This window comes from Henckelia pumila, chromosome 3 (genome assembly GCF_033568475.1).
Source record: "Henckelia pumila isolate YLH828 chromosome 3, ASM3356847v2, whole genome shotgun sequence".
In the NCBI taxonomy this organism is placed as follows: Eukaryota; Viridiplantae; Streptophyta; class Magnoliopsida; order Lamiales; family Gesneriaceae; genus Henckelia; species Henckelia pumila.
The window spans coordinates 31,873,897-31,887,366 of NC_133122.1; the positions used below are offsets into that span (position 1 = coordinate 31,873,897).

The window sequence follows — 13,470 nt, forward strand, 5'->3', positions numbered from 1 at the left end:
ATTTTTCAACCCAAATGGCATAACATAATAACAATAAATTCCTCGATCAGTGATGAAACTTGCTTTTTCCTGGTCTTCTGGCGCTAGGCCAATCTGATTATATCCTTGATATGCATCAAAAAAAGTGAGCAGCTCGCATCCTGTTGTCGAATTGACTAACAAATAAATTCGTGGGAGTGGAAACGGATCTTTGGGGCATGCTTTGTTGAGATCAGTGAAATCTATACACAAACGCCACTTTCCTCCAGGCTTCGGTACTAAAACCACATTTGTTAGCCAATCTGGGTATGAAACTGGCCTGATGTACTTTGCCACTATGAGTTTCTCCACTTCAGCGGCTATATGCCGATTTTTCTCTGGGCCAAATGCTCTTTTATTTTGCTTCACCGGTCTCATTTTCGGATCAACACGGAGGTGATAGAGCGCATATTCATGAGGTATTTCGGGCAGAGGCTCATCACCCCAAGCAAACACGTCCAAATTTCGACCAAGAAAAATTTTCAACTTCTCTTCCAATTCAGGAGGTAATTCGGTCCCGATTTTCAGTGTCTTCTTGAAATCACTTGGTACGATTTCTACATGCTTTAGAGTTTCGGTTGCTGTTATTTTTTCTTTGCTCTCGGCTTCCTCATCCACCAAATGTATCCCGTTTTCACGAAAAAATTTTCCTGGTCTCGGGGCTCTTTCCTCACTAAAAACTTGTCTTTTACGATTTCTTGATGAACCTCGTAATGTCACCGCATGACATTCTCTAGCTAGACGATGGTCACCAATGGCTTCTCCTACTCCCCCTAGAGTCGGAAACTTCAGCTTCATATGATATGTCGATCCGATGGCTTGGAATATATTGAAACTTGGTCGTCCCAATATCACATTTTATGCAGATGAAGACTTTACTACAATAAATTTCACCATCTTAGTAGACCGCTTGGGGTAAGAACCCAAGAAAAGAGGAAGCGTTACTTCGCCCAAAGCTTCAACTATTTCTCCGGAAAATCCGACTAGTGGAGTGTTGACTGGAGTTAACTGCACATTACTTATACCCAATTTGACGAATGCGTCATGAAATATTATGTCGGCCGAACTTCCTGAATCCACTAGAATTTTCTTTACCCAAAAATTGGAGATTGTGGCTGAGATGATTAAAGCATCATTATGGATACCCCTAGGGTTCTTTAGATCTTTGTCACTGAATGATAATCCATCTTGGATGGTTCCAATTTTATATATCGACAAGGATGTGGGTCTAGATAAATTGTTGGTTCCTTTTGCTGTCCGCAGAAGAGCTTTTCTTGCATTGTTCGAGTCGCCACAAGCAGGCCCCCTAGTGATTACGGCGATTACCCCTCCCGAGGGCAAATTTTCATCAGCTCGTTCATGATGTTTCCCAGTTTCATCATGGCGCTTTTGATAGTCACGTTTTGATTGTTCGTTCCGACTTCTGTCATCTCGCTTCTCACCGCGGAATTTATCCACAAAATTCCCCAAGTGTCCGTGAAACGACCCTAACTCTCTAAATAATAAATAAATATGCGGAAATTTTTTTTTTATATACTTACTAAGTAAAAATATGTACATACATGCCCATACATATATGCACAGAATAAATAGATTTAAAAATAATAAACTAAATAAAAATGCAACCTTTAATAAATTGAATATCTGAGTCAAACATTTAATAAAATATTGACATAAGCAAAAACAAATAAAAATTGCATGCACTGAAAATATTTAAGTAAAATATCCCATACTGTCAACCACTGAAAATAAATAAATAAATTTATAACATGCTAAAATATTCAAAACATGCATAAAGACTCAGACGACTATCACGGTCACGGGGTCACTGCATGTCCGCTCATATGTCTTCGCCGCCGGTGGGTACCACATCCTCCTCTACGTACTCACCTGCATCATACCAGTATAGTGAGCCTAGAGGCCCAACATGCTAACATAACAAGGGTTTAAAATAATTTAAATCACTTTAATACTAATACATACATATACATGAATGAGCATGCTTAAAAATATCATGACATAATATAACTTAAATTAACTTAAATATCATAATCATACATAATACATAAACATTGTTGAGCAAATTATTTTCTAACATCGCATGTTTGTATCCATAGTGTAACCTTAAATCATACATTAAATACTGATCAGCGTGGAAACCAATGTACGTGGCGGTGACGAATCACCTCTTAAATTGGCAGTAAACTGCCCTTCAATAGTTTACATATGGAGACGAATCCCCCTCAAATTGTCACACTACTTCAACTTCCAACATAAAAATTATTTTTCTTTTGCTCAACTTTAAACATTAAATCATGCATAAAATTATTTCATGAATGCATGTACTTAAATAAAATGTGTCCTTCATATATATTTAATTTAATTTTTATACTAACATATAAATACTAAAATAACATTCATGCATAAAATAATTAAATATATATTTAGGACACATGCAATTTCTCATAGTTTGTACTGAATTGCTAGCCCTAACACTCAAGCCCATTTTCTTAAATTCTGGCCCACTAACACTGAGACTGGCCCATTAACATACTTAAGCCCAATAATGATTATTCTAAGCCCAATTAATTAATTAAAGCCCATTAAGACATTCATGGCCCAATAACAACCTCTTCTGGCCCAATGGGCCCAAAAGCCCAAAGACTGGCCCAATAACTTCCATGGGCTCTAAAGCCCATGAAAATTAGTGGACTCAGTTAGTTAAATTAAATAAGCCCAAAAATAATTAAATTCAACCCAATTAATTAAATGGAACCCAAATCATTTTATTTCAAATTAATTGGCCCAAAACCAATTAAATCATAAAATACTTTAATATTAAAAAGACTCGAGTTTGGCCCACCTAACCCGGACCCGGACCAACTTAACCCAACCCACCACACTAATGACCCGACTCAGGCCATAGACCCGACCCGGAACCAACCTGGAACCCTAGACCCCGTCGCCCTATTCCCGTCTCGGCTGCGACCGTGAGCAGCAGCCACTCCTTGGCTGCTATCGGCCTGCTCCGGCCGCCCCTAGCCGGAGCGCTGCCGCCCAGACGTAGCCCACATCTGGGCGGTTTGAACCTAGCCCCTGAACCCAAACCATGCAGCCCAGCCCCTAGCCGAACCAAGCCCTTCCCGTGAACCCTAGTCTGCGCACTACAGGAGGCCGATCGAACCTTCTGGTTTTCCTGGGCTCGTTTGGCTCGAACCACTCAAGCCATTCGAGTCCAGGCTACCCTCTGAACCTATGACCAGCAGCTAGATGCAACCATGGCTAAGGAAAACGTGAGTATGAACCAACAATCCAACAAAACTGTGCGCCTTCATCGAAACTCAAACCATTTTCTGAAAAAAAAACTTACAAATTTTTGATGCATAATATTACACACACTATAAAAACTGATATGGCATAAAAAAATCGAAAGGAAACATGCCTTGCACTGATAAAAGAAGAGGTAGGAGCGTGTAGAACGAATCCGGGACGACTGGGCGATGACAATCAACTTGGAAGCTTCAAAAACGTGGCTATGGAGTCCTTGGGGATGGCTGGTCGATGAAGAAGCTGATGAACAAAGGAGGGGGTGGCGGCCAAGGCTTGAAAACGTGGGGTTTAGGGTAGATTTAGGGTGTAATTTAAATAAAATAGGGGTTTGGTTAATTAAAATATTAATAAGGATTTTTAAATATAAAAAATATATAATTTAAAAACTCTAAATAAGAAGTAAAATCTGATAACTAAATTAAAATCCCGAAATATTAATTTTAGGGAATTTTAAATTTAATTAAAAGTCAATATTTTGGCTAAATTTGGATAAAAATGGACTCCTAAAATTATATAAAATTAAATACTGATAATTTTGAGGAAATAAAACTCAAAATAATATTTTTGGGCTCTAAAAAGACTCATAAAATAATTTGGGTAGAAAGTTGTCATCTCGTCCGTCCACGGTCTCGTCTACGCGATAAAATAATTCAAATACCAATAATTCATAAAAATCACTAATTATGGGTTAAATGCTTAAAAATAACTTAAATCATGCACAAATAATTCACATAATTATTTAACCCATAAATCTAAAATTTTAAATAAATAAATTTCCTAATTATGCATGCGAATTTACGTATTAAAAATACCGGGTGTTACAATTCTCTCCCCCCCCCCCCCTAAATTGGATTTCGTCCTCGAAATTAAAGTACTTACCCGAACAACTCCGGGTAGCGAGTCCTCATATCTGCCTCGGTCTCCCAAGTAGCTTCCTCCTCCGAGTGATTCAGCCACTGGACTCTGACCATCGATATGACACGCGTCCTCAATCTGCGCTCCTCCCTAGCCAAGATCCGTATAGGCCTCTCCTCAAATGCTAACTCCGGTGTCAACTGAAGAGGCTCAAAATCCAACACATGTGACGGGTTCGAGATGTATCTCCGAAGCATGGATACATGGAATACATTGTGCACTGCCGCTAGCCCTGGTGGTAGAGCTAAACGGTAGGCCAACGTGCCAACTCTCTCCAAGATCTCGAATGGCCCTTTATATCTCGGATTAAGCTTGCCTCTCCGGCCAAATCGCACTACTCCCTTCATAGGTGACACCTTCAGGAATACGTGATCACCTACAGCAAACTCCAAATCTCGTCGTCGAGTATCTGCATAACTCTTCTGACGACTCTGAGCAGTCCTCATGCGATCCCGAATCTGTGTCACAATATCAGCTGTCTGCTGCACAATCTCAGGTCCAAGTAAAATCCTCTCACCGACCTTATCCCAATGCACAGGAGATCTGCACCTCCTCCCGTACAATGCTGCATAAGGAGTCATACCTATAGACGACTGAAAACTGTTGTTATAGGTAAACTCCACTAATGGCAGTCTAGTCTCCCACGAGCCCTGAAAGTCGATGACACAAGCTCTCAGTAGATCCTCGAGAACCTGGATCACTCTCTCAGACTGACCATCTGTCTGGGGATGGAACGCTGTACTGAACAAAAGTCTAGTCCCCAATGCAGTGTGCAAACTCCTCCAAAACGCAGACGTAAATCTTGGATCTCTGTCTGATACTATCGACACTGGTATTCCATGCAGTCTAACAATCTCCTTGATGTAAAGCTCTGTATACTGTGTCAACAGTAAGTAGTCCTCACCGGTAAGAAATGAGGTGACTTGGTGAGTCTATCCACGATCACCCAAATAGCTGTGCAACCTCTGGTACTCCTCGGTAATCCAACTACAAAGTCCATCGTAATATTCTCCCATTTCCATTCCGGAATAGGAAGAGGTCTAAGAAGTCCTGCTGGACGCTGATGCTCAGCCTTGACCTGCTGACAAGTCAAGCACTCTGACACAACTCTCCCGATGTCTCTCTTCATCCCGGGCCACCAATACAATAACTGCAAATCTCGATACATCTTCGTACTTCTGGGGTGAATGAAGTACGGAGATGTGTGAGCCTCTGCTAAGATCTCAGCTCTCAACTGATCGACGTTCGGTACCCACATCCTACCATGGTACTGAACAATGCCATCCACAACTGTATACAGAAGATTACCCTTGGCCTCATCTCTCTGTCTCCAACGCTGCAACTCCTCATCAGTAGGTTGTCCCTCTCTGATCCGATCCCGTAGAATCGGCTGCACCGTCAATACTGACAAGCTCGGTACATGACCACTCGAGTAAATCTCCAAATCAAACCTCTGAATCTCACTCTGCAGTGGTAACTGCACTGACAAACACGATACCACTGACGACTTCCGACTCAAAGCATCGGCCACTACATTAGCTTTACCTGGATGGTAGCTAATGTCACAGTCATAATCCTTCACCAACTCCAACCATCTCCGTTGCCTCATGTTCAACTCCTTCTGAGCGAAGAAGTACTTGAGGCTCTTGTGATCCGTGAAAATCTTGCACTTCTCTCCATACAGATAGTGCCTCCAGATTTTCAAAGCGAAGACCACTGTCGCTAACTCCAAGTCATGTGTCGGGTAGTTCTGCTCGTGAATCTTCAACTGCCTCGACGCATAAGCAATAACCTTACCACACTGCATAAGTACTGCGCCTAAACCTAGCTTAGACGCGTCGGTGTACACCACTAACTCCTCGTGTGGTAATGTCATCGCTAAAACCGGTGCAGTAGTGAGTGCTTCCTTCAGCTGATCGAAGCTCCTCTGACAGTCTGAACTCCAAATAAACTTTGCGTTCTTCTTGGTTAAGGAAGTCAAGGGTACTGCAATAGAGGAAAAACCCTTGATGAAATTCCTATAGTATCCTGCCAAACCCAAGAAACTGCGAATCTTCGAAGCATTCTTCGGAATACCCTATTTCTGCACTGCCTCAACCTTCGACTGATCCACTGCAATCCCATCTCTCGAAATAATGTGGCCAAGAAATGCCACCTGCTCGAGCCAAAACTCGCACTTGCTGAACTTGGCATACAAACGATGCTCCCTCAAGGTCTGCAAGGCTGTCTGTAGATGCTGCCTATGCTCCTCAATGCTCCTAGAGTAGATCAAGATATCATCAATGAAGACTATGATGAACTGATCAAGATACGGCTGAAAGACTCGGTTCATGAGATCCATGAAAACTGCTGGATCATTGGTCATCCCAAATGGCATCACTAAGAACTCGTAATGCCCATAACGTGTCCTGAAAGAAGTCTTGGATACATCTGCATCTCTAACTCGCAGCTGATGATAACCAGATCGTAGGTCGATCTTGGAGAACACTGAAGCTCCCTGCAACTGATCAAATAAGTCCTCTATCCTCGACAGTGAGTACTTATTCTTCACTGTGACCCTGTTGAGCTCTCGATAATCGATGAACAATCTCATACTGTCATCCTTCTTCTTCACAAATAAAACTGGAGCTCCCCATGGAGAAAAGCTAGGACGAACAAAGCCTTTCTCTAATAACTCCTATATCTGCTCCTTCAACTCCTTCATCTCGGTAGGAGCAAGTCTGTATGGTGCCTTAGAGATAGGCACGGTGTCTGGCACTAAGTCGATGCTGAACTCCACATCTCTCACTGGTGGAATTCCTGCAACATCCTCCGGAAAGACATCCGAAAAGTCACGAACCACCTCTATCTCTGATAATGACCTGCTAGATGGTTCTGAGGCCGTGACAATACTTGCTAGAAAACCTTGGCAACCCCGTCTCAACAACTTCCTCGCCTGAATAAGAGATATCACCTGAGGAATATCACTGCTCTGAGATGCATGAAAAGTAAACGGGTCGCCTCCCGGCGGTTTCACTGACACTGTTCTCCGACAAAAATCAATCGAAGCTCCATTGACTGTCAACCAGTCCATACCCAATATCAAGTCAAATCCACTCAACGGCAAAACCACCACATCTGCGCGAATGGAGTGCCCCTGAAGCTCCAACTCCAGTTCTCGAATGACACTAGAGGTAGAAATAATCTGTCCTGATGGCATAGTGACATCATAACCACTGTCAACAATCTCGGGTGTGATGCCTATCCGTCTGATAAACTTCAGGGAGATAAACGAATGTGTAGCCCCTGAATCTAGCAACGCAAACGTGGAGTTGCCTCCAACTAAAATTCTCCCTGCACGCAGAAGAATCCCAACAATTTCATACCACTACTAAACTTTCCCCAAAGAGTCGCTAAAACCCTTAATTCTAATCACAAGTAAAACATGATTCTTATTCTAACATGAAAATAGATAATCCAAATAACAACAATTCCACAGAAAAACAAAATTCTTAACCAAAGGAAGAAATTATAAAATACTAGAGGTAAGATAAACCAGTGATCAAGGAGGTGTCTGGATCTGCCTCCTCTGCCTGCATGACGAACACTCTACCAGCGGTGTTCTTCTTCCTCGGGCAGTTAGCTATCTGATGCCCTGGCTCCCTAAAGTGGAAACAAACTCCTGCTCCCAACAGACAAGGTCCCGAATGCATCTTCTGACACTTCGGGCAAGTAGGAAAACCTATAGCATTAGGGGCCCCGCCCCTCAACTGCTGTGGCCTCTGCTGCGGATTCGGGCCCTTAGACGGCCCAGTAAACTGCTTTTTCGCAGGAGGCTGCGAAGATGGTCGCTGATACCCAGACTGAATCTGTCTCTTCCCCTGCTGCTCTCGCTGTATCTCTCTCCTACCCTACTCTGACCTCAGTGCTCTACTAACTGCCGCCTCATATGTAGCGACGTCCATCATACGTACGTCATGCTTGATATCCGCCTTCAGGCCCTCCAAAAACTGCCTCATCTTCTCCGGTGGACTATCTGAAATCAGGGGCACAAAGTGACAGCCCCTCTCGAACTGCCTCACATACTCCACCACTGATCTGTCCCCCTGACGGAGACTCATAAACTCTCGGATCATGCGACTGCGCACATCCTCAGTGAAATACTTGGCGTAGAAGATACGCCTAAACTCCGCCCACGTCAGTGTAGGAAGGTGTACTCCCCTGGCAGCACCCTCCCACCAAAGAGCTGCGTCTCCCCTCAGCATATACGTCGCACAGTTCACCCTGTCGGCATCTGTGATCCCCATATACGCAAAGATGGACTCCAAAGATCGAATCCACCCCTCAGCCACCAAAGGGTCGATGGTACCAGTGAACTCCTTGGGTCCCTTCTTCTGGAACCGCTCAGCTACGTCCTCCTCATGGGACATCCTAGGACGTGAAGCCTGCTTCTCTAACAGAGCAGTAACCCCTGCCATCAAAGTAGCATTGGCCTGCTCCAATGCTGCAAGTGGTTTCTGCGGAGGTGGAGGTGTAGGTGTAGATTCCCCACGTCTGTTCATCGGTCTGGGAGGCATTCTGCACCACCACATATTTCTTTGCGTAAATCGCCATGCATAACTAAGTGTTTTAACATTAATGCTAACTTAAATTCTTAAAAGTAAATCATGCTATAAACACTTAAAACTTACAGACCGGTAGCGTGGATTTCTGAGCTCGCATAGCAGTAATGACCCCTCCAAGGACCGTGCTTTGATACCAACTGAAACGACCCTAACTCTCTAAATAATAAATAAATATGCGGAAATTTTTTTTTTTATATACTTACTAAGTAAAAATATGTACATACATGCCCATACATATATGCACAGAATAAATAGATTTAAAAATAATAAACTAAATAAAAATGCAACCTTTAATAAATTGAATATCTAAGTCAAACATTTAATAAAATATTGACATAAGCAAAAACAAATAAAAATTGCATGCACTGAAAATATTTAAGTAAAATATCTCATACTGTCAACCACTGAAAATAAATAAATAAATGTATAACATGCTAAAATATTCAAAACATGCATAAAGACTCAGACGACTATCACGGTCACGGGGTCACTGCATGTCCGCTCATATGTCCTCGCTGCCGGTGGGTACCACATCCTTCTCTACGTAATCACCTGAGTGTAGTGAGCCTAGAGGCCCAACATGCTAACATAACAAGGGTTTAAAATAATTTAAATCACTTTAATACTAATACATACATATACATGAATGAGCATGCTTAAAAATATCATGACATAACATAACTTAAATTAACTTAAATATCATAATCATACATAATACATAAACATTGTTGAGCAAATTATTTTCTAACATCGCATGGTTGTATCCATAGTGTAACCTTAAATCATACATTAAATACTGATCAGCGTGGAAACTAACGTACGTGGCGGTGACGAATCACCTCTTAAATTGGCAGTAAACTGCCCTTCAATAGTTCACATATGGGGACGAATCCCCCTCAAATTGTCACACTACTTCAACTTCCAACATAAAAATTATTTTTCTTTTGCTCAACTTTAAACATTAAATCATGCATAAAAATTATTTAATGAATGCATGTACTTAAATAAAATGTGTGTCCTTCATATATATTTAATTTAATTTTTATACTAACATATAAATACTAAAATAACATTCATGCATAAAGTAATTAAATATATATTTAGGACACATGCAATTTCTCATGGTTTGTACTGAACTGCTGGCCCTAACACTCAAGCCCATTTTCTTAAATTATGGCCCACTAACACTGAGACTGGCCTTTTTACATACTTAAGCCCAATAATGATTATTCTAAGCCCAATTAATTAATTAAAGCCCATTAAGACATTCCTGGCCCAATAACAACCTCTTCTGGCCCAATGGGACCAAAAGCCCAAAGACTGGCCCAATAACTTCCATGGGCTCTAAAGCCCATGAAAATTAATGGACTCAGTTAGTTAAATTAAATAAGCCCAAAAATAATTAAATTCAACCCAATTAATTAAATGGAACCCAAATCATTTTATTTCAAATTAATTGGCCCAAAACCAATTAAATCATAAAATACTTTAATATTAAAAAGACTCGAGTTCGGCCCACCTAACCCGGACCCGGACCAACTTAACCCGACCCACCACACTACTGACCCGACCCAGGCCATAGACCCAACCCGGAACCAACCTGGAACCCTAGACCCCGTCGCCCTATTCCCATCTCGGCTGCGGCCGTGAGCAGCAGCCACTCCTTGGCTGCTGCCGGCCTGCTCCGGCCGCCCCTGGCCAGAGCGCCGCCGCCCAGACGTAGCCCACGTCTAGGCGGTTCGAACCTAGCCCCTGAACCCAAACCATGCAGCCCAGCCCCTAGCCGAACCAAGCCCTTCCCGTGAACCCTAGTCTGCGCACTACAGGAGGCCGATCGAACCTTCTGGTTTTCCTGGGCTCGTTTGGCTCGAACCACTCGAGCCATTCGAGTCCAGGCTACCCTCTGAACCTCTGACCATCAGCTAGATGCAACCATGGCTAAGAAAAACGTGAGTATGAACCAACAATCCAACAAAACTGTGCGCCTTCATCAAAAGTCAAACCATTTTCTGAAAAAAACTTACAAATTTTCGATGCATAATATTACACACACTATAACAACTGATATGGCATAAAAAAATCGAAAGGAAACATGCCTTGCACCAATAAAAGAAGAGGTAGGAGCGTGTAGAACGAATCCGGGACGACTGGGCGATGACAATCAACTTGGAAGCTTCAAAAACGTGGCTATGGAGTCCTTGGGGATGGCTGGTCGATGAAGAAACTGATGAACAAAGGAGGGGGTGGCGGCCAAGGCTTGAAAACGTGGGGTTTAGGGTAGATTTAGGGTGTAATTTAAATAAAATAGGGGTTTGGTTAATTAAAATATTAATAAAGATTTTTAAATATAAAATATATAACTTAAAAACTCTAAATAAGAAGTAAAATCTGATAACTAAATTAAAATCCCGAAATATTAATTTTAGGGAATTTTAAATGTAATTAAAAGTCAATATTTTGGCTAAATTTGGATAAAAATGGACTCCTAAAATTATATAAAATTAAATACTGATAATTTTGAGGAAATAAAACTCAAAATAATATTTTTGGGCTCTAAAAAGACTCATAAAATAATTTGGGTAGAAAGTTGTCATCTCGTCCGTCCACGGTCTCGTCTACGCGATAAAATAATTCAAATACCAATAATTCATAAAAATCACTAATTATGGGTTAAATGCTTAAAAATAACTTAAATCATGCACAAATAATTCACATAATTATTTAACCCATAAATCTAAAATTTTAAATAAATAAATTTCCTAATTATGCATGCGAATTTACGTATTAAAAATACCGGGTGTTACAGTCCGCGCTTTATGAGTTTTTCAATTTCTGCTCGCAAACTGAAGCAATCTTCTGTAGTATGACCTTTATCTTTATGAAAATGGCAGTACTTGTCCGAACGTTGGCGCTTTGGATTATTCTGCATTGGGCGAAGGGGACGCAACAATCCTTTTTTTTCAGTCACTACCAGTATATCGGTCAGACGTGCATTGAGGGGTATTTACGGAACAAAAGCGCTGTTCGCTTCTCGTCTCGCTTTCTAATATCTTGCTTATCTTCTTCCCTCTTTCTTTTATTCAAGTAGTATGGTTCTACAGATTCTTCAACCCGTATATATTTTTCAGCCCTTTCCAGTAATTCCTCTAGGTTTTTGGGCGGCCTTCCCGCTATTGATTCCTTGAACTTCCGATGACGCAAGTTTTGTTGCATTATTCCAGCTAACAAATCATGGTTCACGTGTAAGAATTCGTGAACCGCATGAGTAAATCGCCGAACATAGTCTCTCAAACTTTCCCCTTCTTTCTGGATGATTGTGAACAAATACGCTGTTGTTTTTGGGTATTTCTTGTTAATTGAGAATTGCTGGATGAAGCAGTCAGTAAGTTGCTTCAAATTGGAAATGGATCTAGAGGGTAGCTTATTGAACCATGTGAGTGCTCTTCCTGATAATGTTGTTCGCAAAATTTTACATTATGCCGCATCTGTGATGTCATACAGATCTGCTTTCGCATAGAACTTGTCATTATGGTCTTGGGGGTCACTTGTTCCATCGAACTCAGGTAAACTGGGGATTTTGACCCCTTTTGGTAGCGCTTCAGATAAGATTTCATCAGTAAAGGGGCTTCGACGTGACGACAAGTTTGCGGAGGAATTTTCTCCAGTTACATGTGTGCGAGATCCATCCTTCCGAGTTGGATTAGTGATTTTGTTTTTGCCAGAGGTGTCATGAACTGTGTGAACACTTGCTTCACCGTCATTTTGAGTAGTATTTTTCTTGGTCCCCCCTTGATCTTTATCATTCACTTTAGACTTATCTTTATTTGGGTCTTCATTATTAGGGTCAAGAGATGACGAGCCTTCAGTCTGAGCCTTTTTCTTGGTGCTTTTGCGCTTACGGGTTTCTAAGTACTGAGCAACTGCATCTTTTGCTACGAGTGCTGCTGTGTTTTCCATTAGCGCAGTCAAGTCTTCATGAGTGAGAGTAATACTCGGCGGTGCGTTTCCATTGTTATTATTTCTTTGAGACATTTTTGAAGTAATTTGTGCTCTCAATGACGTAAAGAACAATTTCCCACGGACGGCGCCAAGCTGATATAGCCAAAAATCACTTGTACTCGACACGTTGCTTCCGCAAAGTCCATAGTATCAATAAGTCCTTGTACGTTCCCTTGGAAGATCTTCAGTGGGTTGTTCCTACGTTACAAAATAAAGTCAGAGGAGCCGGGAGGGTTCCCGGCAAAGGCACTCCGACGCTCAAGTCAGTTATTACTCAAGGAATAATAATCGAGAGTAGAGCGATATAGTGCTTAAGAAAGTGTGTACCTTAATAATGAGGTGACTTGAGCTATTTATAGATATTTGGAGAGTTTCACGGGCTTGAGCCTCTTATGGGCTTTTGTAGAATTCAGAGCTTGTTTGAATTAAATATGTATAATATTTAAATAAGCTTGGGCCTCAAAAATATTTGGAGTGGACCTTCATGATTGGGCTCAGGCCCAATTGAATTTTGAGGTGTAACCTATCATGAAACTATAGTTTATTTAATTATTTCATACAAAAATTAGAACATTTAGATTATGTTTGTGCATGTGGAAGAGCC

At 41.4% G+C, this 13,470-nt stretch overlaps 1 protein-coding gene across 1 annotated transcript; it reads right to left on the reverse strand.

The window, feature by feature from the left end:
* Nucleotides 1-876: 876 nt before the first annotated feature.
* Nucleotides 877-12,899, reverse strand: LOC140888396 (uncharacterized). The gene is made up of 4 exons (XM_073296074.1): nt 12,413-12,899; nt 11,876-12,313; nt 11,672-11,834; nt 877-1,513 (listed from the first exon to the last, which is right to left on the reverse strand). The coding sequence occupies exons 1-4, from the start codon at nt 12,897-12,899 to the stop codon at nt 877-879; spliced, it is 1,725 nt and encodes a 574-aa protein (XP_073152175.1).
* Nucleotides 12,900-13,470: the final 571 nt, after the last annotated feature.

Bases quoted from the DNA above. Each gene is read 5' to 3' on its own strand.
- LOC140888396 (XM_073296074.1), bottom strand. From the start codon at position 12,899: ATGTCTCAAAGAAATAATAACAATGGAAACGCACCGCCGAGTATTACT. The intron at 11,835-11,875 runs GTAAATACCCCT...ATATACTGGTAG, and splicing joins GCGAACAGCGCTTTTGTTCC to TGACTGAAAAAAAAGGATTG. The intron at 1,514-11,671 runs GTAACACCCGGT...TTTATTATTTAG, and splicing joins AAACTCATAAAGCGCGGACT to AGAGTTAGGGTCGTTTCACG.